Source organism: Sprattus sprattus (assembly GCF_963457725.1).
Source record: "Sprattus sprattus genome assembly, chromosome: 1".
In the NCBI taxonomy this organism is placed as follows: Eukaryota; Metazoa; Chordata; class Actinopteri; order Clupeiformes; family Clupeidae; genus Sprattus; species Sprattus sprattus.
In genome coordinates, this window is record NC_137920.1 from 39,937,255 (window position 1) to 39,963,744 (window position 26,490).

Sequence of the window (26,490 nt, forward strand, 5' to 3'; positions counted from 1 at the left end):
CTCTTGAAAATAAACCTCTTTATTGAGTGTATTCTTCCCTTGCCATTAATGTTAAAAGCATTCATAATGTAAGTTAACGTCGTACTTATATATCTGGACGTTAATCAATGGTTTTCCTTCAGTATAAAAACAACACAAACGTCAACATGCAAAAATATATAATATCTGCTAAATTGGGGAGCGTATAGGCTAATTTCAGTAGATTGCAATTTATGGCAACACACTACAACATAACCAGGAATAAATGCATCACATACAATCTTTGTTTTCTGTTCTACATGGTGGAGCCTACAAGCAAAAGTTCTGAAAACTGTCAGCAAACCTTTTCACATGCTTTCCTTCACAATGCCAGGTTTCAACCAAATATGTTGGGCAACACGCCGTATGCTGCCACTTCTTTGATGGACATATCGCTGGCCACTGGCTGATACCCCTATCCCAAAAGTAGCTAATAAAACGTCCTGTTCTCAGGTACAGGGTAAAAATCTTCGCATCAGCAAGTGGAATACTGAATCCGAGAGGATGATCAATTAAATTATTTGAAGACGATGTAGTCACAAACCAATGGGTTGTGGCTCTGAACGGATACAATCCAATCACAACTCATAGATAATCAGTGGGTGTGCCTTCAGAGCGCCAAAGAGGCGGGAATAGAAAAAGCGGTATGTGAGTTCGGTTGAGCTGTCTGCTGGTGGGGGTGTATCATTGGTGTAAAAGGAGGACGAAATAAGGGAATATTGGCTGAAATTCTCCGCACTTGGAATACAGTTTTGTCCAGCTGGATATCGGTTTATTCGCCTTAAAAGTTGCACACGTTTTATAACCAAGTGCATCTGGTAAGTTAAGATGGTTTTGGGGTGTTTTTTGCGGAATGTCTCACAAGCTAACGGATTATTTGTCATGACTTTTCAATGATGGAGGAACATAACCTAGCGGGCTAACATTAGCAGGCTAACCGGTTGCTTCAGAATTGATGTTCATAATTGGCATGCAACATTTGAATGAAAGTGGTCTTGTTGGTGTTCTTTCTCCAATAAACTATAATTTTCTATATTAGATATCGCTTTGAAAACGGCAGATACCATTGTTATGTCAGGTAGCTAGCCAACGTTAAGATGGTTTGGGCCACCCACTTACTGATGATGAGGCGCGTGCAACTCCGTTAGAATAGAAGGCACTTATATAGCCTGCTAGCTGCCGCAGCATCCATCCGGTCACACTCACAAGTTGGGAAAGATGTCTGTCATGTCATTTTGAAAATATGTACTATACGGTGTTGTATCATGACTTATCTGGTCGTTTCGTTGGGCAGATGGGTACCTAATATTAATTGTTTCAATAACAGCGAACAAGTGGTGTGTAACGTTGTCCTACGTTAGTTGTAGCTACCTCAAGTCGGCTAATATTATGACATTAACGTTATTCAGTGCGTTTCGTCAGTTTAGTGAAGACTATATTTTTCCATATCACTCAAAGAGTTTGATACCGTGGCTTTATATTTCGACCTGCAGAAGGTCCGATATGGCACTTGTGCTGTGTGCTGTCTTCCCGGCTCGGGATGGCCATTTGCTCTGGCGCACAGTCCTATGATATCGTCGTAGCGGTTTTCAAGGGCTCTGCGCAGGGACGCACTTAAGTTGCACGTCAGTTAGCTGGGTCAGCTGCACTGCACTCTGCATCCATTGTTCTGACCCACTTCAAGTGTAACCACGAAACTGGAAGTAGGTTGCTTTGTTGTAGGAGAGTTATGGTAATTTTATAGAGCGATTTTGAAGTTATTGCTTGGTTAACATGCAGCGGTATAAAGTGTCAATGAAAAAAAAAAGAGGCTATTTTGTGTCCATTCATATGGTAACAAGTAACAACTCATGTAGGCCCTATGTAATATTATTTGGACACACGATTAAGATCTTATTTATTACACTGTATTTCCAGTCTAGTGTTGCAGTGATATTACCCATCCTTCTCTGACACAAATAACCTCCCCACTCACTCAGCCTAGTTGTTTACATCGAGAGCAACTTAAATCACCCACCAGTGCTTAGCCAAACTCTTAAACGGTCGACGGATGCTTGTAGCGAAATACACTGCACTTTCTGTTTAGACGTGTAGATAGTATTATTATTATTGCATTATTAACAAAAGCAGGTTCAGCACTCTATTTGGAACTTTTTGAAATGGTTTGAGAAATCGAGTTAACACATCCCGGTCGTTTTGCAGCGGTCACTGAAGTGCTATGTGCATAATGAGATTGTATACAAACTGACATTCAAGTTCCTGGCTGATTTAGCAACAAATTAACGACTGAATTGAGACCTCTGGTGCCTTTTGGTTAGGAATGATTTATGGAAATGTATTTAAATGATATTGTCAGTGAGAGGAACATCAATCTGTTCAACAAAGAGTTGCATAAATACACACAGGAGTGATGAAGAAACCAGCTTTTTTGAGTGTGTCTGAATTTATAAAGTGGCGTCATCAGCAAACATCTAGCCCTTCACAGTGTACACTGACAGCACCTGGGGCAAATGAGCCGATGTCTCCCCTGTTTGACGGGTGCCTAAGGAATTTGACATGAAACCCTGTGTGGTACTATAGGTGATTGAAACACTAAAGTGTGCTCAGAGATGTGGAGTGCAAATGTGTGTAGGGCCTTTGTTTAGCTGAGAAACAGCTGCTTTTTCTTGTGGCAGATTGAAGCCTTTTTATCTGAGCTTGAAATGACAGCCATATTTATTCACTCCCATTTCAGTCAGTTGTGAAATGTCTCAAGTGTGCTGTGAGATGTGCTTCATGGCCAAAGCATTTAGTGTTTAACTAGACGAAGTGCTCTGCTGTGGTTTGTGTGCGCAGTGTGTTATTCATTTTCAGAGATTTTTCCGCTAGGAACACATGTCCTTTTGAAATACGTTTCAAGTAAGAACTTACATAATTATTGATTTATAGATGAAGATATTTGTGGAGTCTTTCTGGAGTCTTTCTTTCCAGTAGATTGATATTGTAATTACTTTGAATGCTTACCAGCTTACATCAGTTTTTGAAAAGTCTAGAAGGGAAGTTGGGGGCAGTATTCCCATGCTGTAGTGAAATGAAACAACTCATTAAAGTCATTTAAGTGTGAAATGGTTTAGCATGTGTTGTTAATCAAAAAATATTTTGATAAGCTAAGGTACGTATTTCAGAGGAATTTTTCCTCTGATTTCAGAAACTTAACCGTTGCCGACTGATCCTGCATGTCTGTTTCCACTTGGGCTCATGTGTGGACTCTCTCCCTCTGTCAGGTGGCCTGTCCTGTCCTGACGAGCAGCGATGGCACAGCGGAGTGGCCAGGAGGACCCAGAGCGGTACCTCTTTGTGGACCGGGCAGTGGTCTACAACCCCGCCACACAGGCCGACTGGACGGCCAAGAAGCTGGTGTGGGTGCCGTCGGAGCGGCACGGCTTCGAGGCGGCCGGCATACGCGAGGAAAAGGGCGATGAGGTGGTGGTGGAGCTTGCAGAGAATGGCAAGAAGGCGATGGTCAACAAGGACGATATCCAGAAGATGAACCCACCCAAGTTCAGCAAGGTGGAGGACATGGCGGAGCTCACCTGCCTCAACGAGGCCTCCGTGCTCAACAACCTGAAGGAGCGATACTACTCCGGCCTCATCTACGTGAGTGTCTACTCCAAACCCTTTCAACCTTCTTTCAGATGACCGACATAAAGCAGTTAAAAGAAGAGAGAGAAAAATAATTCGTTTTAGATCAGGTTTTTATTTCCCAAGAGCCTTTACATGTCCACAGATCTATGTGCTTTGATAGGTTGTAACTGATTATCATCCTTGTTCTATGAGTTTAGGATGTGATTTGAATCTGTAGTTTTAAAAGCAATATGATGTCAACCTGAATTGTCACTGACTAGACAGTATTGATGCATTTCATTGTTGCAAAATCATCAAACCCTTTGCACTGAAATCAGACGAGTGCAATTTCATTACAGTGAATAATAGACCAGCATTGTTCTCACAGGTGCTCTGCTCTGGTGTGTCTCACTTACTCATGGTGACGGACATGCTGCATGTCCTGCTGTTTGAAGGAAACAAAACAGTAGTGATAATTGATGGACTAAACTATAATTCAGGAGGCTGTTCACATTATAAATCTGACAAGCAGTGTCACACAGATCATCTGCTTCTTAGATGTCCCTGAAACCCCTTATCCTGTGATATTAGTGACCTGGAGATGGCACTAATAATGTGCCTCTCCCTTGTGGTCTCGACCTACTTTGTGCTGTTCGTTCCAAGAATAGAGGGATAGTTTGGTGGTCGCTTGAGACAAGGGAGAATGAAGAGTGTGAGAGAGAGAGAGAGAGAGTGTGTGTGTGTGTGTGTGTGTGTGTGTGTGTGTGTGTGTGAGAGAGAGAGTGTGTGTGTGTGTGTGAGAGAGAGGTAGAGTGCAGCTGGTTGAGCTCCTCAGCTCGAGTCTGCTCTTTCCTTTCCCTCAGTGCCCAAGAGGGCCTGTGATGAGGTCATGCCGGAATTTCAATGGGGGCCACTCTTTGACATGGTCCTTTGGATGCAGCGGAGGCTTGAGCGTCCAAGTGCCAAAGAGATAATGATCATTTGTCCTCTTTGGATCTCCCTCTCTCCTCAGTCTTCCGGACTGTTTATCTGTGTTTCAGACTCGAAAAAGAAATTAAACGCATAACGTGAACGTGCTTTTTGTCTTCTCTTGGGGGTTGTGCGTCTCTTCGACAGAATTCCCCCCTGCCCCCTGGCCTCTGGTCAACAAGGACTGTTAACACGCTCGGCTACATTTAAGGAGGGAAGCTCCTATGTCTGGGGCTGTTGTCATAGCCACCAGCTCAGTGCAAGGAGGAGGCCTTGTCAGGCGGTGCTTCCCTTAGCTGTGTGCTACTCAGCCATGGGCTGATTTTGTGGGAAAGCCAGGCTGCACTATGGCCACTGCTGCTGCAAGGCTGAGTTCAAGGCTGCACTATGGCCACTGCTGCTGCTACAAGGCTGAGCTCCAGGCTGCACTATGGCCACTGCTGCTGCTACAAGGCAGAGTTCAAGGCTTCACTATGGCTGCTGCTGCAAGGCTGAGCTCCAGGCTGCACTATGGCCAGTTGGCCACTGCTGCTGCTGCTACAAGGCTGCACTATGGCCACTGCTGCTGCTGCAAGGCTGCTGCTGCTACAAGGCTGCACTATGGTCACTGCTGCTGCTGCAAGGCTGCACTATGGCCACTGCTGCTGCTGCAAGGCTGCTGCTGCTACAAGGCTGCACTATGGCCACTGCTGCTGCTACAAGGCTGCACTATGGCAACTGCTGCTGCTGCAAGGCTGCTGCTGCTGCTACAAGGCTGCACTATGGCCACTGCTGCTGCAAGGCTGCTGCTGATGGGTCTGGTCCGTCTGGCCTCCTCCCGATGGAGGTAATCAGCTGCAGAGGCCTGTGCTGAGTCACACACCGGTCCCGCCGCCATAATGGGGCCTTTGTGTGCGCTGATGGGCCACAGCTGTCCTTGAATATCTGGCATACTTCAATGCGGAGCTCAAAGCGCTGCCCCTTGATTAAAAAATAACTTCATGCCAAGTGACTGGGTGCCATGGTCCCTAATCTAGGTCCCCATCTGCTGCCCTCTGCGTGGACCAGTCAAAGGCTGCTGCTTGAGAGCTGTGCTCAACTGATAGGTGAAATCATTATGTGAAGCATCCCTAGTATGAAAGGTGCTTTGCTGAATGTTGCAGAAAGGGATTGCAAGAGCTTCACTGGTCTTTGTGGCCCGTGCACACGTTCACACCAGACCAAGTGTGCAATAAACTTTAGGTAACTATCTGCTAAGAACCTTGAACTTTCATGATGTTGGCATGTGTCTTTAGAGGGATGCCAGTGAAAGCCAGTTCTTCATGTGGTAGTGTTTACATTTAGCAGAAATTAAAAACTTTTGAAGTCTGAAGTCTCAGTTTCTCCCTAAAATAATACAAAGAAGAATGTCTCTATTGAATGCTTCTTTGATTAAGATACATATATTACAACATAAAATTAAAATGGATTTTAAATAACATGTATGTGTGAGTATCAGGTAGAAGCATTCAGTCATTAAGTTCCATTAAAATGTGTACCTAGGCGTATAGAAAATTATTATATTATATTTATTGATTTTATTCTGTGTTGTACATTTAAGTGTTAGTACATTGAGAGCCACTAAACCAAATTCCTTGAATGTGTGAACTTACTTGGCCAATCAACACGATTCTGATTCTGGTCTGATTCTGATTCTGATTCTGATACTGATTCTGATATAGGCTATTAATTTGTTCTTTCTGTTAAACATATAGACGTATTAACATCAGCCACTGCCCACTTGGTGGTAGGTTAGGAAGGTGCATGTATTGTTTAGGCTAAGTAGCAGTAAAGACTGTATCATGAAACTGTCTGAAAAAAGTATGACTAAGACATTGCCTAAAATTACACTAAAAGTCAAACTGAGGTCCACTGACTAAATCTTGACTAAAACAAAACAAAAAATCCAGCTACCTAAAATCAACTACAATGTTCCGTAAACGGCTAACACTAAAACTACATTTAAAATTCTTGTCAAAATCAACACTGACTGCTGTCATAATTCTTTACTCTGGTTATTGTCTCGTCCAGAGCAATGTGATCCCTGATGGAGGCACACAATAGAGATAAGATCACTTCTGAGATCAATTGCACTGTCTATTGCTTCTTGCTGATTTAGTGAGTCTTGCTTTTAGTCCTGCTGGCTCTAAGAGTGGGTTGAAAGGGATGGGATGTCACTTCACATGCAGCCCTCCCACTCTTGTCCTTCAGCGAAGCAGGGAGTGGGCAGAGAGGCTGACCCACCGCCGCCACGGCCATGACTCAGCACTGAGCGCTGCACAGAAGAACCTTCCGGAAAATTCTAATTTTTTCTACCTCTGTGCTTTCCTTGAGGCTATAATCGTACCCAATAGGAAGCTGTCTTTCAGTGTCTCTAGAATAGATACCACGCAGATCATGGCAACCTTAACAGTGGACATGTCCTTGGTTAGAAATTGTAGTGTTGGGATTTCACAGAAATGGGATGCTGTTGCTCAAACGCAGATGAGAATCTCAGCAAAGCTTGCCTTCTTCTAAACTCTGCTTGGGGTGTGGCCTACACACACACAGACACACACACAGACACACATACACACACACACACACACACACACACACACACACACACACACACACACACACACACACACACACACACACACACAGTGTGTGGGAAGAGCTGTGAACTCAAATGGTGAATTCACAGCCTCCCACTCCTCAGCCCAGAACGAGTGTGTGAGACAGCTTACTGACCATCTCTTTGAAGTCTGATGATCTTTCTTCCCCAAACCCTTTATTAATAGGACATGCATATTTGATCCCTTTTGAACTTTAATTGATTCAGATGAAGTCCACTGAACACAGATAAAACCAAACCAGCCTTCTCTTCTTGAAAACATTTCCCTTTTTGTTTTGCCCGCTCTGAGAAAGACGCCCAATGTGGTTGCTAAGCTGGACTTGGCTGTGAGGAGCGTTTGGACATGACTGCTGCGCTGGGCACCAGATCAACTGTTAGAGGCCTTGGTCCCTCTGCACTCTCTTCCGGTTCCCCTGGCAGAGGTCCCCACTCCCAGCAGCGCTCCTGTGGGCACAAGGCCAGCTGAAATGGGCAGGAGGGTTGATGGTGGGGGTTAAGGCAGGGCGCTCTCTTATCCCCACTCTAGCCTGTTAGGGGGAGGCTTTGCCAGGGCGTGCCAGCTGAGTCATTCCCGCTCCCCACATACCCCAGCAGGCCGCTGATCCGTCTGCCTGGCGCCTTGCCCATTTCAGGGCAGGGACACAGATATACCACCCAAAACCCCCACCCCTACAGGCAGAACAGTAGGGGTTCCCCTCGCAGCATCTGCAGCAGTAATGCACTGTCCATACTCCCCTCTAAAGATGGGTTTTGGACATCTTTCTAATTTGATGCAGCCCACTGCCAGGTCGTGCTTTTTTCATTACTCGCACTGTGGAGTCGAGCTCTGTGTTTAACGTTAGATCCCACATAATGTGAAGACCTGCACAATGATAATGCCCAGTGTGCAGTGTCTGTCACCTTGCCCTGACCCTAACCCCACCGCAGTGTCTATCACCTTGACTTCTCAGAGGTGAAGTGAGGTCACCTAAAACAGAATTTAGCCACTGAGCCGTAACACTGTTATATCATTTTTGAGATTATATGGAAGATTTATGCTGTCAGGCTTTGCCTTCAGAGGTGTGGTGAAGCTGCTGTCTGATATCTGCAGACACCCAAGGTGCCCAGCTAGGTCTGTGCTGCTGTTTCAGCACCAGCTCTAGACACATTTCCAGTGAGCCGAAGAGCTGAGTTACTCTCTCTGTGTGTGTGTTTTCCTCCCAGGATTGTTGTGTTTACACATTTGATTAGTTAGATGAACCTTATGAACCTCACATGAAATGACACTACATTTCATTCATTTTAGCAAAAAATATAACATTGAATCAGAGGCCTCACTGCATAGTGATTTTGTGGAACCTCACCAAAAATATGATCCTAGTCTGATGATCTGGATTTGGGCGAAGCTGCACTTTCGTTCATACGATCACCAGTAATTAAAGCTTCAGATCGGATGTGCACGGGCTGGTTTTAGGTGAAGTGTCGTTGTGCAGTCAGGCGTGTTTGCTTTGGCCCCTGCGGGGGGTGGGCGATTGAGAGAGCCGCCCCCGTATGGCGAGACGGAACCCGTGATGGGCGCTGTGGGATCTCTGCAGGACCCTGTGGCTGCCCCCCGCATGCCTGCGCCACTCATCCATTGTCCCAGCTTAGCAACTAGGTTAGCCCCCTGCACCCCTGCGCAGCACAGACAGCATAATTACTGGAATGTAGTGACATAGCCAGGCAGGGTGAGAGGGGGTTGGATACGGACTGTTGAGTTGACCCCCGTTCCCTTCCACACACACACACACACACACACGCACACACACACACACACACACACACACACACACACACACACACACCTCCCCCCACCCTTCTGCTCCAGCTAGTGGAGAGCCCACCCGGCAGACAGACAGGGATTAGCCTTCTCCCGACCTGCCCTCTGCCCTGTCTGCCGTGTGTCCCGCTGCTGGTCACAAACAGCCCAGTGCAGCTGGCTCATTACTCTTAAGCAATGACATCCTGTAAAAACACAGGGAGAAACTGACAAAACCCTTAGACTGTACTAATATTTATGAGAATGAGCGAGAAGAAGTGTCTCCAGCTGTCCGTTTCATATGAAAAGAAATGTCCACAGTTTAGCCAAAGCCAGTCAAACTGGGACATAAGCTGACATTCCCGTCAGATCTGCTGTCATGGTATTTAGATTATTTTTTTCTTTAACTGGCAGACTAGAGCATTAAGACAGGAGGTCATTCTGTCTCCATGTGTGTGTGTGTGTGTGTGTGTGTGTGTGTGTGTGTGTGTGTGTGTGTGTGTGTGTGTGGGAACAGCTGCCTCTCAGCTGGGCAGGATGTAAACCTGCAGGAGTGGATCTTGAGGCAGCACTGAAGATGAAATCAGAATAATATACCAAATTGGTAATCATGATAAATAAGCTCACATTTACACTGGATAAACAAGAGTGAAAAGAAATATGAAGGGGCTTGTAATGGACTGGAGGTATGACTTTATCCAGTATACTGCGTTAAACAAGTTTACTACACACACACACACGTTGTGAGGCCTTGTTCGTGTTGAGCAGTTTGCATCAATCGCGATCAGTATCATGACTTAAACAACGGTATCGGGTTTTGTACTGCTAAGGTAACCAAAGCATCTTGCATCTTCGACTGGGGACAGTGTAGTGTGTCTGATCCACTGGATTTTGCTACCAGTTAATTGTGGATGGGTTTAATTTGAGCATTGACCATTGCAGTATACATAAGTGTCATAACACTAATGGTACTATTGTAAAAGGTCAGCGCAAGACACTCTATGAGCGTTGCGCTATTAGAGACGATTTATTAGCGAATGAGAGGTGGTCATTATTATTTTGAAGGTAACATAACTTATAACGTTAGGTATTCTGCAGCAGCTTAGTATAGGCTACTCAAGCAGAATTAGCACCAAAGCTTCAGTCAACTGATCTTAGTATAGGCTACTCTTATTAGCAGCAAAGCTTCAGTCAACTGATTCATAACGTTGGAATCGGGCCATTGACTGGTTCATGGTACATTTAGATTGATCCAGGGGTCTGCATGCCGAGGTAGTTGCATCTTTAACGTTTAAACCTGTCACAAGTTTGTATCAGTGAATCGTTACACTCCTAATCAGCAGGTTTCTCCGTCTCTAATCACTGTAAAGGGATTGATTCACTGCAGGTTTCTCCGTCTCTAATCACTGTAAAGGGATTGATTCACTGCAGGTTTCTCCGTCTCTAATCACTGTAAAGGGATTGATTCACTGCAGGTTTCTCCGTCTCTAATCACTGTAAAGGGATTGATTCACTGCAGGTTTCTCCGTCTCTAATCACTGTAACGGGATTGATTCACTGCAGGTTTCTCCGTCTCTAACCACTGTAAAGGGATTGATTCACTGCAGGTTTCTCCGTCTCTAATCACTGTAAAGGGATTGATTCACTGCAGGTTTCTCCGTCTCTAATCACTGTAAAGGGATTGATTCACTGCAGGTTTCTCCGTCTCTAACCACTGTAAAGGGATTGATTCACTGCAGGTTTCTCCGTCTCTAATCACTGTAAAGGGATTGATTCACTGCAGGTTTCTCCGTCTCTAATCACTGTAACGGGATTGATTCACTGCAGGTTTCTCCGTCTCTAATCACTGTAAAGGGATTGATTCACTGCAGGTTTCTCCGTCTCTAACCACTGTAAAGGGATTGATTCACTGCAGGTTTCTCCGTCTCTAATCACTGTAAAGGGATTGATTCACTGCAGGTTTCTCCGTCTCTAATCACTGTAAAGGGATTGATTCACTGCAGGTTTCTCCGTCTCTAATCACTGTAAAGGGATTGATTCACTGCAGGTTTCTCCGTCTCTAATCACTGTAAAGGGATTGATTCACTGCAGGTTTCTCCGTCTCTAACCACTGTAAAGGGATTGATTCACTGCAGGTTTCTCCGTCTCTAATCACTGTAAAGGGATTGATTCACTGCAGGTTTCTCCGTCTCTAATCACTGTAACGGGATTGATTCACTGCAGGTTTCTCCGTCTCTAATCACTGTAAAGGGATTGATTCACTGCAGGTTTCTCCGTCTCTAACCACTGTAAAGGGATTGATTCACTGCAGGTTTCTCCGTCTCTAATCACTGTAAAGGGATTGATTCACTGCAGGTTTCTCCGTCTCTAATCACTGTAAAGGGATTGATTCACTGCAGGTTTCTCCGTCTCTAATCACTGTAAAGGGATTGATTCACTGCAGGTTTCTCCGTCTCTAATCACTGTAAAGGGATTGATTCACTGCAGGTTTCTCCGTCTCTAATCACTGTAAAGGGATTGATTCACTGCAGGTTTCTCCGTCTCTAATCACTGTAAAGGGATTGATTCACTGCAGGTTTCTCCGTCTCTAATCACTGTAAAGGGATTGATTCACTGGTGATTTATGACCAGCCTGCAAGAAGTTGTATCAGAGGCTTATCTGCATTATGCAGCATAGGCCGCAACAAATTCAACCTTCTTTGACTACCTTACAAAGATGGTATAGATTACCTGTTCACACGGCAGCTCACGTTCAGAATATTATGTACTGTGTGTTACACCTTCTCTCTATATCCTAAGAAACTCTGCTGAGATTGAACTGGTAATTAATATATTTTGTGTTTCTGTGTTCATTCTTTTTCAACAGACATATTCTGGACTTTTTTGTGTAGTCATAAATCCCTACAAAAACCTCCCAATATACTCCGAGAACATCATCGAGATGTACCGGGGCAAAAAGAGGCACGAAATGCCCCCACACATCTATGCCATCTCAGAGTCAGCCTACAGATGTATGCTCCAAGGTAAGAAAAGAAAACATCACTCCTAGGCTCATTGTACTCAGTTATACATACAGTATGTTGATTATGGTAAATATTTATGTATTTCTTGATGCAAGTCCAAATCATGTAATAATTGCAGTGTGAAAATATGCGTATTTGTACCAATGTGAAGAACTGAACAGGAAGAGGTGCAGGAGAAGAGCAACAGGCAGGGACAGAGCAGAGCTTCTTCACAGTGCTTTTGAAAAGAGTGGAAAATGAGGCAGTGAATCCTCAGACACAGGTGTGTGTGTGGCTCTGGATGGGAATGGGACAGACCAAACGGTACTCGAGCGTTACTTAATTAAGTGACATACTAAGCATGGAACAAATTATCCACGGTTCTCTGCTTTTGGTAAATTCTCTAATATCTCACCTTCCATTATGAAACCATTGACCACCACGGTGAGCTTGCATGTTTTTAATAAGGCTACCTTAGTGAAACATGTCAGGTTCCACTCTTACTCATAAAAATGGTTTTATTGTCATGAAATGATTGAAAAGGATCAGCATTCACTTTCAACAGCAAGAGCTCAATAATTATCCAAGGTTTACTAATGGAAACCATGGCTCAAACCAAAGCTTTATTTTATATCGCAGGCAATCAAAACCGTAATGATTTATTTCTGAATTTTGACCAATTCAGTTTAGTTGTTTTGGCTGGCCTTTTAAAGTAATTTAGTATCAGATGACAGAAAAGACATGGATGAGTAAACCATTTGATTTATTTCCCAAGGACTTGCTTCAATTTCGTTGTTTATTTTTCCACCTCGAGAGATAAATTAATTTCACAAGCGTTGTCTGGAATGCAGGGGTATGCGTGGAAACTGTTAGTGGGGCGGGGGGGGGGGGGGGGGGGGGCATTTTTTCCACAGTGTATTACGAAGAGCTTTCACATTCAAGATCAAGCACACACTTGAGTTACGCTCAGTTGGCCAGAGAGACTGAGATGTAAATTCTGTCTCTCCAGAGGAACCAGCACACGTAAGGGTACAGAAGAGATTTGGCTCTGGCGCCACTGATCCTATGGGTCTTACCTCCGTGCCAGTGGACGTGCATTTTCTGAGCACTTGACTCCTGGCTAGTGCCCTTTTGTTGCAGATGGATTTTGCATCTATCTTTTTTTTTCATATCGGATTTCCGGACAGAGATGCAGTAAAATGCACGGTGTAAATCGGTTTCTTAAAGACCATTAGGCTAGATATATTTGCCTGATGTCATTTGCAAAACGTTTGGAGAAAAGAAGTGTTTAATTTCTTGCCCTTGTCAACATGGAAAGCTCGGCCTGTCTCCACCACTGCAGGCTGTTCCTCATATAACCCCCTACATTCATTGTGAACAAATGGAGCTTTTTCTGGCTGCTTCCTCTGTGTGTTTTCTTTTCACTGGTTCTCTTCCTTCTCTTCGCCATCTTTACTTAGGGGGGTGCAGACAGGGGGTGGTCTTTTGAGTGTCGAAGAACCAGTTCTGGACGTTGAATATCATTGCCAAGGCAGAGACAACACTAATACTGAGATGCCCTGTAGAAAGTGGCCTCGGGGATGTCTTGGGATATGGAATGTTCTCTCCAGCCATCACAGAGATATTTTTTGATTGTATGCGGTCGGACATGGGAATGTATGTGAAATGTTTTCTTTGATGAGCTGCTGGAAGAGCCTTAAAGGGCTTAGTGGGTCCACACAAGCCAGAGGCAGGCCAATGGTGACCTGCATTGTGGAGCACAAAGGGGCTTTTGTAATAATAGGGGGGGGGGGGGCTGTGGTGCTCTTGGGCGCCTTGCAACACCCGACTCGGACACAGAGAGCCTGCTGATGGCCTCAGCGTAAACACTCTCAACACCAGTGGTGTCCAGCACCCAGGTAGTCATGATGACGTGGAATATTGTGTATAAAAAGGTTGACTATCCTCTTCGGCAGCGACATCCTCTTGGAGCTGTGTCTTATTTTGAGGCAGAGAGTATTGACAATCAATCTTTTGTCTGAAGACCACCTCACATGGCCCCTCAAACATAGTCACCCCCCCCCCACCCCCAGAGCACCCTATCACACCAGCCAGCCTTAAACAGCAGGTTTAGCTTGAAGAAAACCACTAACAGGATTCACTCTACTAAATATCAAGTGGTATATAGATTAAGAAATGTGAAGTTCCACAATTTTCGACAGTTGTGTTACTGAAAATCTGCCACTGGCCACAGCTTGCAATGCAAGCATAACACCAACACCTCTAATGAACCGCAGAGGGACGCCAGGTCTTGCCCAGGAGATCATTTTAGCTTGGCTCAGATGCCACTCTGGGTCCAGATGGGGCAATAAATGAGGTGTAACGTTTACAAAGAGACGCTGTGCAGTTCAACTCCCTCCTTGGCTTGACCTCCACCACCTAAAAACCAGACACCAACATCTGCTATTAATTACACTGTCAGAGATTTTGCTATAATATGTCCCCATGGGCTGTTGACAGCATGCATGAAAGGGCTAATTTTAACACCACAAACCACATGTGTAACCAAGCTGTCCTGTGCCTAGTGTTTATTTGCACTCTGCTTAGCCAGTGTAGTAGGCAGTGCCAAGCGAAGGTTCCCAGCTTAGTGGTGTATCTCCTTATTGTTATAGATTATGATCCTGAAACGTTTGGTCAGGTTTAATGGCCTTTTATTCCTCTTTATGGCTGGTGCATTGCAGATGCAGCACAATGTGTTTCTGGCTACTGACTTATCCAACCTTCACACTGTGGTTGGATCTCTCCAAAGAATGTGTTTTGTGTGTGATATAGTCGGCGTCAATGCCCACTGTGGGAAGCTCTGCAAGTCCATTTTCCACCTGGTACCAATAGAAGCTTTGATGAGTAATAATGGTCTTTGTGAGCGTGTTCTTTTGAACTGAATCCAGGCTTTGCCTTCAGGCTTTCATCTGTCCTTTAAGCAGCGGATCTCACAGTGCACAGTGAGATTACACTGCAAGAGTCCGGCTCCATTTTAGAGGGACCGCAAGAGGAACCTCAAAAGACATTCAGACAGATTTTATACACTTTTTTTTCAGGTGCTGCTTCTTCAATATCCCATTGTGAAGATAAGAACGGAGTAATCAGACTGAGAACCGTGATACGATCTTTGGATTTTACTTTGCATTTTTCCTCTGCCTTTTCAATGAACTGCTGTGGTTGAGTTTATTGAAATGCAGCGGGCTGGATTCTGCTCGACTGTCCTGGAGTTTGACTCAGTCCCCATCTCATTTACAGAGTTTTGGCGAGTCCTTGGAGAGTGTAGTTATTTAAGACAAGCGACTGTGACCTTCTGAGTGACTTGTTAATTTGCCCTCCTGCTGCGCCTTCCACATCCTCCTCCCGTTACTCCTGTCACCCTCTCCCACATCCTCCTCCCGTTACTCCTGTCACCCTCTCCCACATCCTCCTCCCGTTACTCCTGTCACCCTCTCCCACATCCTCCTCCCGTTACTCCTGTCACCCTCTCCCACATCCTCCTCCCGTTACTCCTGTCACCCTCTCCCACATCCTCCTCCCGTTACTCCTGTCACCCTCTCCCACATCCTCCTCCCGTTACTCCTGTCACCCTCTCCCACATCCTCCTCCCGTTACTCCTGTCACCCTCTCCCACATCCTCCTCCCGTTACTCCTGTCACCCTCTCCCACATCCTCCTCCCGTTACTCCTGTCACCCTCTCCCACATCCTCCTCCCGTTACTCCTGTCACCCTCTCCCACATCCTCCTCCCGTTACTCCTGTCACCCTCTCCCACATCCTCCTCCCGTTACTCCTGTCACCCTCTCCCACATCCTCCTCCCGTTACTCCTGTCACCCTCTCCCACATCCTCCTCCCGTTACTCCCGTCACCCTCTCCCACATCCTCCTCCCGTTACTCCTGTCACCCTCTCCCACATCCTCCTCCCGTTACTCCTGTCACCCTCTCCCACATCCTCCTCCCGTAACTTCCGTCACCCTCTCGCGTCGCTCCGAGTTCCTATTTTGAAATGCTGTTCCATCTCACCTTCGCTCACAACTCACCATGCGCCACAACAAATTTAGATGTTTTTTTTTAATTTTTTTATATATATATACTCCTCCCAGATGTTGTTATCTCTGCTGTAGTGGTCCACGTTTCTGATGCATTCTGACTGAGCACCTCTTAGCCATGGAACAGGTTTGTGATATCAAAGGGCTTCATGTGATTTAATGTGATTGCTGTCATATGACAGATTAATACGTTTTTAGGGGTTTATTCACAAGACAACAGACACAGATTCACAAGTTTAAACGCTGAATGTTGAAGTGTAAAGATTGAGGACAAAAAGGCACTTTGTGCAAAGAAATTAACCCAGATTATTTCAAATAATTGAATTAACACAGATGACACTAGATCAGCAGCAAGTTTCTGTTGGTTAAACCAAGACATCTTTTGTACCACAATTTGTAATCATGATTGTGAACATAGTCTGGGGTCCCCTAAACGTCTCTTGCTCACATACTCTCCCTCAACCCACCTTTGCCACAAGAGTTCCCAGTGACACTCCAGACAGTCTCAGAGCCTTGTGTGTATGAATAATGACATAACAGTTTGACTGACCGCATTCCAGATTCTTGCCTGGCGCAGTTGGGACAGCTGGGTCAATGTTTTAGATTGTGACTCTTCATCCGTATATTCATCAGAGCAGTGCTCAGTTTGTTCTTCCCAGAGTGGGAATTCAGGCATCTCCTGGCATCTGATTTCTTTTGACCTTGCTCCTTGGATTCGTCCCCTTTAACATGAAACTGTTTTGTCACCTGTAGTTTTGTCATGATGCATGATTTGCATATGACATAATGGATGAGACTTTTCAGCACTGTGCAAATATGTAGGCTATTAATGTATATTATGACTGGGGAGAGGCTTTTCGATCACTCTATTTTTCATGGACTTAACGGGAGTGAACTAGTCAACTGTCGGCCTTTGAATCCTCCTTGAAGAGTTTGGGATTTTTTTCCGACAGATGCTTGGCCGGGTTTTCCACTTCATAGCCAAATTATCTCCACATTACACTTCAGGCCGCCTCTTTGAATTCAGGTGTTGCTGAAGCTGCTGCCATCTCTTCAAGTTTAGTCTCTGAAAAAAAATGCTCTCACTTCACGTTGCTGTGGTCCATATTAGAGTCAGGGTTGTTTCCTTAAACATCACACATACACACACACACTAGCACAATGTCTTCACTGTCAGCTATGTGCTTCAAGAGACATATTCCTATTAGCCATTATGTCAAATAGCCGTTCACATAATACAAAAGTGTGAATGTTTCCAAAACTCTGTGGTACTTCTTCAGTACCGGCCTATCATGCAACACTAGTCACCTGTTTTTTTTTTTCATTTCCATTTTTTAGTTGAAGTTCTCAGTCCAGTGCAGGCATAACTCTGTTTAGTTTCACCTGAAGGAAAGATTACAGGGCAATTTATATACTTTTTCCATCTCAGTCGTGTTCTTGTGCCGGAGGTTTGTGGTATGCATTCAGAGGCTTTGGTCATTTAATGTTGAGCCCTGACTTCAGAACGCTCATAAAGCGCAACCGCCAAGGTCAGATAAACACACTCTGAATGGATACGCAGTGTGTGTCAGCAAATCTGAAATGACTAACTGCAATGAAACTTCCTCTCCATTGAAGCCACATGAAGAGGTCTGTGCAGAAGATCCTCTTGACCCTACATCACTTACATAAACACCTGTCTGTCTTCTCTGTATAAGTCTTGCCATTGTCCAAACCACAGAGCTCAGTGACTGAGTTGTTTTGATGGGTCAGAGAAGATACTGGCTATAATGTACGTAGAAGTATCCACTTTCTTGTGTTTGCATTTGCTGAAGTCCTTTTCCTTCATATAAGTACTGATCATTGAGAGAAGTGTATTAGTGAATGTATACATTTAACTTCCTCTTATTTTCCTGCGCAAAGTGGCCTAAGTGTCTTGCCTAATCTGTAAAGGCCCAGATGTGTTAGACAGGAAAGGAGTTGGAAACCATCTTCCATTCCTTAAAATAGACTTTCCACATCATAGCAAAATATTGGCATTTAAACTCTTGTATAGATCGTTTAAACAGTTATGATGAGTTGAGTAACACGTCATATCTTCATAACACTTCATGCTGTTTTATTGTTGCCCCCGATATCAAGAATGTAGAACCCAACATTTCTTTCCTGTGGTTTGGATCAGGATTCGTTTAAATATGAAATACAATTGATTCTCTTTCCAGTTCTTTATCCTGCTCTAGGCACACTCTCCTACTGGGCTAGGTTGAGAGCAGAAAGCTGTCTGTGTGAAAAACACACGCCAACTTTCCATGAGTCCTCAGTGGAGGACTGCAGAGGCTCCTGAGACTCAGCTCTGTTTGTGAGGGCACTGAGACTCAGCTCTGTTTGTGAGGGCACTGAGACTCAGCTGTGTTTGAGAGGGCACTGAGACTCAGCTCTGTTTGAGAGGGCACTGAGACTCAGCTGTGTTTGAGAGGGCACTGAGACTCAGCTCTGTTTGAGAGGGCACTGAGACTCAGCTGTGTTTGAGAGGGCACTGAGACTCAGCTCTGTTTGAGAGGGCACTGAGACTCAGCTGTGTTTGAGAGGGCACTGAGACTCAGCTCTGTTTGAGAGGGCACTGAGACTCAGCTCTGTTTGAGAGGGCACTGAGACTCAGCTCTGTTTGTGAGGGCACTGAGACTCAGCTCTGTTTGTGAGGGCACTGAGACTCAGCTCTGTTTGTGAGGGCACTGAGACTCAGCTCTGTTTGAGAGGGCACTGCAGGAGCCTGAGACTCAGCTCTGTTTGAGAGGGCACTGCAGGAGCCTGAGACTCAGCTCTGTTTGAGAGGGCACTGAGACTCAGCTCTGTTTGAGAGGGCACTGAGACTCAGCTCTGTTTGAGAGGGCACTGAGACTCAGCTCTGTTTGTGAGGGCACTGCAGGAGCCTGAGACTCAGCTCTGTTTGTGAGGGCACTGCAGGAGCCTGAGACTCAGCTCTGTTTGAGAGGGCACTGCAGGAGCCTGAGACTCAGCTCTGTTTGAGAGGGCACTGCAGGAGCCTGAGACTCAGCTCTGTTTGAGAGGGCACTGCAGGAGCCTGAGACTCAGCTCTGTTTGTGAGGACACTGCAGGAGCCTGAGACTCAGCTCTGTTTGAGAGGGTACTGCAGGTTCGCTGAGCAGGGAGCAGGAGGCTTGTGGCTGGCAGGGATGTGGTCTGGAATGTGTGGAATGAGCTCTACCACTGTGTTAATCCACTCGGAGGGGGGCGGAATGGGGCGCTATAGAGGGGGCCAGAAGGACCGGGAGAGGCGGGTCATTAGGGGACTGGATTGCCCACATGGAGAGATGAAGCCTGTACCCTTGACTCGGACCTGCAGGGACTTCCAATGGAGCCGGTCAACAATGATCTGATTTTTACAGGAGTTTGTGCTGCATAGTTCTGAGCAGCTTAGTACGCTAAAGCACACCCTGTTGTTTTTGTTTGTATGTGACCAAGAGGTTAAGGTTTACCACTTTCACTTGGCCGGGTGATATCCGCAGATATTTCAATCCTCAGACTTTGTGGGTTTTCTCTACCTGCCAACACTTCATTGTTCACATGTTATGTTGTCCTGTTGCTTTTTTGTTAAACACGTTCACCATGTTCCCGCTATGTATAAGCCACTTTGTGAATGGCACAAAAGAAGAACGGCATGCTGGGTTTTGTAGTGTTTGAGGTGAATGCCCATTGCAGCTCATTGCTTTCATTTAATGTGGGCATTGAGCATCAATAGTGCAGCCTGGCTTGTGCCCAGTGAGCAACAGGATCACAATGAGCTCACTGTCAATGGCCAAAGAGCAGCTCCCACTGAACGACTGGCCTGCAGAGAATAGCACTGTGTGGTGCCACTCTGGAGCCAGGGTGACCATACTGGTCATACTGGCAGTTTAGATTTGCATCCATAAAACGGTTATTCAGATTGAAGAAGCTGTAGTTGTAGGCCTTTATTCCCTCCATGAAATCTTCCTTGTTTTAAATTTCTGTCACAGTTTTGTAGTATTTTCTGGAAGAGTGGAAAACCAATTACATTTTTGCTTGTTTTTATATTCAAAAAGCATGTGAAAGGGCTCCAGACTGAATCTTGTGATGGAGGAAAGAATGATACCAATCATGCAAGGCATACAAAATCACTCCCTGGACAATTAAACCATGTTGTACAAACAGTGCGTCTGTGAAAATCCCCCCCACACGCTTCTGCCTCGACAGCCATCTAGTTGAGTTCAGCATTCTTTCCTGAGGTTGCTGAGGTCTTGGCTTTAGGAGGAGGCACTGAAAGGGAAGTCAAGAGCCCCCTCTTGACTCGATTATATCCTTCCCGGGTGCTGCAGCTGGGTAGATAGGAGAGCCCATTCTTCGGGCTCCCTGGCAGGCCTCTTTCTCGGCCTGTGTCTGGGACTGATATTGCCATGGAACAGATTTAGTGGCAGGGATGTTTTGTGTGTGGGGGAAACAGAAGAGGAAGCAAGAAGGTATAATGTCCGTACCAGGAAAGTGAGGTCAGTGACAACGAGGCAAGCCCTTGAACCCGTCAGAGCGTGTGGAAGCTGGACCCGAGCTGATCAGCCAGCCAGCTGGGCTCCGTACCCCCCCCAGAGGGGTTCAACCCACACATCGCCGGAACACACTCAGCACTGTACTCGGCTTCCCGCTGCCCCCCTGTGTGATAGGCCCTGTCCGTCCACACCACTCCCTCAGAGGGCAGACCAGCCCGCCGCTCCTGGTTTCCTCTGTGACGACCAAAGCCAACCAGTGAGGTCATCGGGAATGCTGTAGGCGCATTAGCATTCCGTGCTTGCGCCCCCTCGCACCTCATGCATGAATGATCCCCCTCCACACGTGTTATTTTATGCATGTTTGCCGAGTGATTCATGCTGGACTTGCTGATGCTCTCATTCAGGCGGCACACAGTCTTATTTCTCCCCATCCAGACAATTATTTGTTTTTCTGAATGAATGATCCCTTTAGAGATCCCGCTGTAGTTGTTAAGGGCTGCCTCACCACATTTTTGTAAGAGCATATAGGTGGGAAAGACTTCATATACATGTCAAAGAGGGCCATTTCAGGAAGGGTCCATAGCAATGGCCTGAAACCATATACATACGTGCATGTAGTCAAGTGTTTTCAGAGGACGTGGCCTGAAGCTGCCCGCCAACGCAAGCAACAGGTTTCAAATGAATGTTGATTGGTTAGATCCCCTGTGAGCACGTTATCTATTGGCCCAATGTTACGCCGAGAGCAAGCTCCGCCAATCGAAACAGTTTGGAATGCGACCAAAGGGACTTACAAGTTCCTGGCACACCATCGTTATGTTTTACAAGACTCTTTGTCAGCAAGTCTCTACTCCCTTCTTTCAGTCCCTGAAGTGATAGAGTGGAGCAGGGCCATGAGCCAGTTGACTGGAAGTGTCTGCTACCTCAGCACAACCACATCCGTGACTCAGAGAGGTGAAGACCCCACCCTCCTCACATCTCAGAGGCCATAGAGCAAAGCTGCTATATTTTAATACGACGTGTAACATTCTTGTCTCCTAGCATCCAGAAGGCACTACTGATTACACAAAGCACACGTTAATGAGCTGCTACTGCACACCAGTTTGCTGAGTCTGTGGGTGTTCTTCTCCAGGGTCAGGGTTAGGCAGCTCCAGGCAGTAAGGAAATACCTCACCGATGTTACATCAGCCACAAAGCCTTTGTGTTTATTTTGTAAAAGCGGACATGTTGAAGAGAGAGCAGATTTTTATGAGCATTTAATTGAATCTGGAAGCTGATAGGGGCAGGCGTTTTTAGTGGACGTCCTGGATGAGTTCCTGAATTACTGACATGCGTAAGTGTCCAGAGCTTGTACTTCAGCCTCCTCTCTATCCCCTGAGGATGAGTCATGCATTAGGAGGAAAATGCATTTGGAGCTACTATAGTACATGGCTGCCCGGATACGGTTGAGATATTGATAGTCAGACCCTGACACAGAGGCACTCTCCAGCAGTAATGTCTGAGGAAACAGGTGGATTTATGCTCAGGGTCCTCTCCACCTGATTTATGCTCAGTGTCGTCTCACCCTGATTTATGCTCCTGTCAGAGTAGACGTCAGACATGTTCTGAGTGTCTGACTGCTAAGGCTGTTTCAGGGCGAGAGCTATGTGAAGAGGAACTCGACTGCATTATGTCAATTAAGGCTGTAACACTTATGTGTCGCTGCAAGAACAATGATGTAGTTTTGTCAGATGTGTGTAAAACAGTAATAACGTTACCGTACCACTCTCAACAACAAATTAAACAACAATAAAAAACACATTTTGCTGGTTGCTTGGCCCTTCCCAATGTGTGGGTTCATAATAGCTCAATAGAGTTGTTGTTGTTTCCATTTGAGGTCACTCAGCACTGTGTCCACACCTGCTCTCAAAAACCAACATTAACATGGGAGCAGTATCACAGTGTCCGCCCTTTGTGTTGAATTAGCTTGCCCATCTGGATAGAAGCAATGGCTGTAGTCCGTAGGTCAGTAGGGAAGGATGTATCTGCTTTCTGATGTTGCCTGCCCGTGGTGACCTTAATTCACGAGGAAGGTCGCGTCCCATGGCCCCCATCTTATCTGTTGCCCTCCAGCTCGGCGTGGAATGCTTCGGGCCTGGTCACGGTCACGGTTTCCTCTGGCCTCTTATGAAGTTATGCACGGTGCTCTGTTCCTGTCCACACCTGGGCAGGCTGCTTGGTCCTGGTGTTTAAGGCTGGGGTGGAATGTCCCTGAGAGGGGAAACATATATTGAAGAATTCTGGTCCACATTTACCTTAAGCAGTCTTCTGTGTTATGTTAGGCTTTATTCACGTTATTATTGTGACTAGATAGCAGGCATTTTGTTACGTGTTACAATTTGACCAGCGTGAAGAAAATTGAAGTGGAAATTGACTCCAAAATGTAAGCGCTGATGAACTAGTTATGCCATGGCTCATGTTCTATATCGCCCTGAAATGATGCCACTTCCCTCGTCCCTGTACTCTTATCAGCTAAACCAACACGTCTATTTATGGGCTTATTATCTGGGCTGAGTGCAGTCGCTTGCATACCCGCCTCTGATTGGATCAGATGTCCTGCACGAGACGCGAGGCGATTTAAGTAGAAGATTGAATCTAGCGATTTCTGCCGATTAAAGGTGGGCCATAATGCTCACAGCTGGTAGGTCTGGACTTAGGAAGGCAGTTGTCCCCAGTGATTCCTTACCAATGACCTGCAATGCACGCTGTGATTTTATAATCTGTTACCCTTATTTGTGTCCCATTTCATCCCAAATGGATTACTGATGACCTGCAAAGGCAGCAATGACAAGATCACACCAATTAAGTTGTAAAATTAGTAAGTGTAGTGTAAACATGGGGGCACAGTTTTTTTTTATTTATTCAAAAGAGAATTTAGGTTACCGTGTAATCTCTGTAAATTGCATTGCCAAAAACGAAATTAAGAGTTGACTATTTACTATTTAATAGATCATTTTTTTAAGTCATGTTTGGATGTTGTCAAAGGTAAACTGACATCATACCTCTGCTAGAGGTGAGAAGTGATGCAGGGAAGTGTTGGCTTATTGTACATAGCACCTTACTGCCAAGACTCAAGCGCTCATTATCAACCTGTCTTCAGAAGGGCAAGCAGATGACCAAGCATATATTAGCCCAATAGCAATTTGTTTTGTTGTGCGAAGTAACTTCATCTTCTAAAAATGGCTCGCAAGTGCAAGCCAGGATAGCAATTAAGAGGAGCAATTGATGCTGTAGGCTTTGAAATTGAGTGTGTATCCTAAATTTGTTGATGAGTGTGAATTAATCATAGTGTCAGCTGCCTAACTATCTCAGCCTGCGTTTCTTCTCCCCTCATTGCTGATATCGCTGTCTACATCATTTCTATCACGTCTATATTTGTTACTTCAGGGAATCGTGTAAAAAAGACAAATATCACAGATTTCAGTATTCAGAAGTCTTATCATTAGGCTATGTCTGACGTGTTTACAAATGTAGGAGTGAGTCAACAGGAACACACAAATCACTCTCCTGTGCTGTGAAAAGCAGGCTTTATATTTTTTTAAGTCCGTGCAGCATTAGGCCTTAGATCAGCGGACTATATATTATCCTGCTTATTAAACAGCTACTTGCAAAACTGATAAAAGACATTCCTCCAAAGTATCTCTTTCATGTCTTCTGCTGAGGAAAAATAGATCTTTACCCAAATATAACTTTCTGGTGGCACTTGAGTTTCTGGTGTTAAGTAGCAACGTATTACTTGCTGACTTCAAGTTACAATTGATTTCCATTACAATAAGTAAATGGACTACTTGCATAATGATATGAAAGCTGTGAATCGAAAGCACAAACCCCATTGTCAATGGCAACAGTCAAAAATGTTTTTCAGCTGTCATTATAAAGACCTCTGAACATTGGGATGGCCCATTTAATTTAATGCTAACTTTCTGCAGCATTCTGAGGAGCTGCATAATAACTGACATTAACTGACTGTTTAGCCTCCCAGTCTATCAGGTGCTCATAGCAAAAGCTTTTGAAAAATAACTCTAAAACCTGTAGTTTCCTGGCAGAGAGCTCACACTGTGTCAAGTTTATCTCTCTTCCACAGGCCTGGCATTTGCTTTTGAAACACACACCCTTTCCTTTTTATATGTGCTTTGGAACCTTTCCTCTATCATATGTGCTTCGACTTTTATCTGAAAGCGCAGTTTTGATGGACACTGCAGAACCTGATATGTTCTTTCCCTCTTTTTTCAAACGTCTCAGGCTTTTCAAATATGTGTTGATTGATGTATTGGATTTGATGATAAACTCAAGTGAAGTAGAGATGAAAATTCATTGCATTGTTTTCCATAGCCCTGCTCATGTTGCAGGCCAGCCGGGTATTAGACTTGGCTCGACTATTTGATACCATCGACATATTTACCATTACATTTGATACTATACTCAAAATAGAGAATTAACATGGGCTGCAGATTCTTCTAGAACGTTTAAGTGCCAATACAGATCAGTCAGTGGGTTTACTAATGCTGACTGTTTTTCTTCTTTCTCTCTCTCTCTCCCTCTCTCTCTCTCTCTCTCTCTCTCTCTCTCTCTCTCTCTCTCTCTCTCTCTCTCTCTCTCTTATAGATCGTGAGGACCAGTCAATTCTTTGCACGTAAGTAACTCCTGCCTGCTCAGCAGGTCTGTGCTTACTTAATCAACGAGGGATAATGAGTCTTTTGTGTCCTCCTATACCCTCTTTGCTGTATTTGCCAATTTTGGCTCAACTTGGCTTTTAATCTTAAAACAAAAATATGAAATGACATGCGTTCATATAGAGAGTATTTTTTTTTCCCCTTTTTAAAAAAGTCTGTTTGACCAGGTGGAAGCAATATGAACTCCTTCTGTCAAGGAGCACAACAAATGCTATCAGTCTTGTCTGCTGCCGTACATCTGTTTTAGTCATCATCCCTTATATTGCCAAGGACTTCTCATGTTGAAGCACTACATCTTCAGTCTGCAATGAAAACTTCAGTACCACCTCGCTGAGTTAGTGGAAATCGCTACAGTCTGTGGCCTTTGTCTCTAGCGTGGTGTTCAAAGTGTGCGTGAGCAACCTGTCTTGCACCCCTGTCAGCAAGGTCTGATTGGTTCTAGGGCCCACCACTCCGTCTCTGGGTCTTTGGACGGCGCTTTGGCACGGCGGGGAGCCAATCTGTGTTGCATAACACATCACTGTTGAGGTGCAGAATTCGGTTGGTTGCTTTACTAAATCAGAATTTCCTGGCATGTAACCTAGGAGAAATACAGACTGAGTTGCTGCACGCTTCTTTAAGTGTAAACCCCACTTTTGATTTACGGCTCGCTGATGAGGAACGCAGAAGAAAGCGCGTCAGATTCCAGCTTTTCCAAGAGGGGATGGAATGGCCAGCGTGAGACGTTTGGATGCTGGAAAATCATTGGAATTTTTGCAACCTCCTTTTGGACCCCTGCCTCAGTCTGATGAAAATGAAGACTTCTGGGATCGTCGGTCGAGTCTGAGTGCAATTTGTGCAATAAAGACACAAGCTTTCTGAGCATGTGTTAGATGGAGAATGTCTGTTGACCTGTACTGTTTTTGAAAAGCGACAACAAAAATGTCAGTTTTACTTTTTGCTACTGGATGATATTACAACTAGAAAGAGAAAAATGCAAAGATAAGTCTGTGTTGAGTTCAAATGACTCAGAGGGTTGAGTGAAGGACAACAGAGCTCGAAGCCTATCTCTTTTTGGAAGTGAAACTGCCTTGCAGATAGAGATAAAACAAAACCGACAAAAAATTGTTGGATTGGCGCATGGTGTTTTTAGGACATGGTGTCCTTGTGTGTGTGTGTGTGTGTGTTGTGTGTGTGTGTGTGTGTGTGTGTGTGTGTGTGTGTGTGTGTGT

At 45.1% G+C, this 26,490-nt stretch overlaps 1 protein-coding gene across 1 annotated transcript in view; it reads left to right on the plus strand.

Annotated features, from left to right (window-relative positions):
• Window positions 1-718: 718 nt before the first annotated feature.
• The window catches only part of LOC308369695 (myosin-10-like), a gene marked incomplete at its 3' end in the record, with an annotated part of 37,769 nt that continues 11,997 nt past the window's right edge, over window positions 719-26,490 (plus strand). Inside the window, exons 1-3 of the mRNA XM_080844209.1 lie at window positions 719-836; window positions 3,282-3,654; window positions 11,869-12,025. Coding sequence (XP_080700335.1) covers window positions 3,310-3,654; window positions 11,869-12,025 — 502 coding nt within the window. The 5' untranslated portion in view covers window positions 719-836; window positions 3,282-3,309. The remainder of the gene's footprint in view (window positions 837-3,281; window positions 3,655-11,868; window positions 12,026-26,490) is intronic.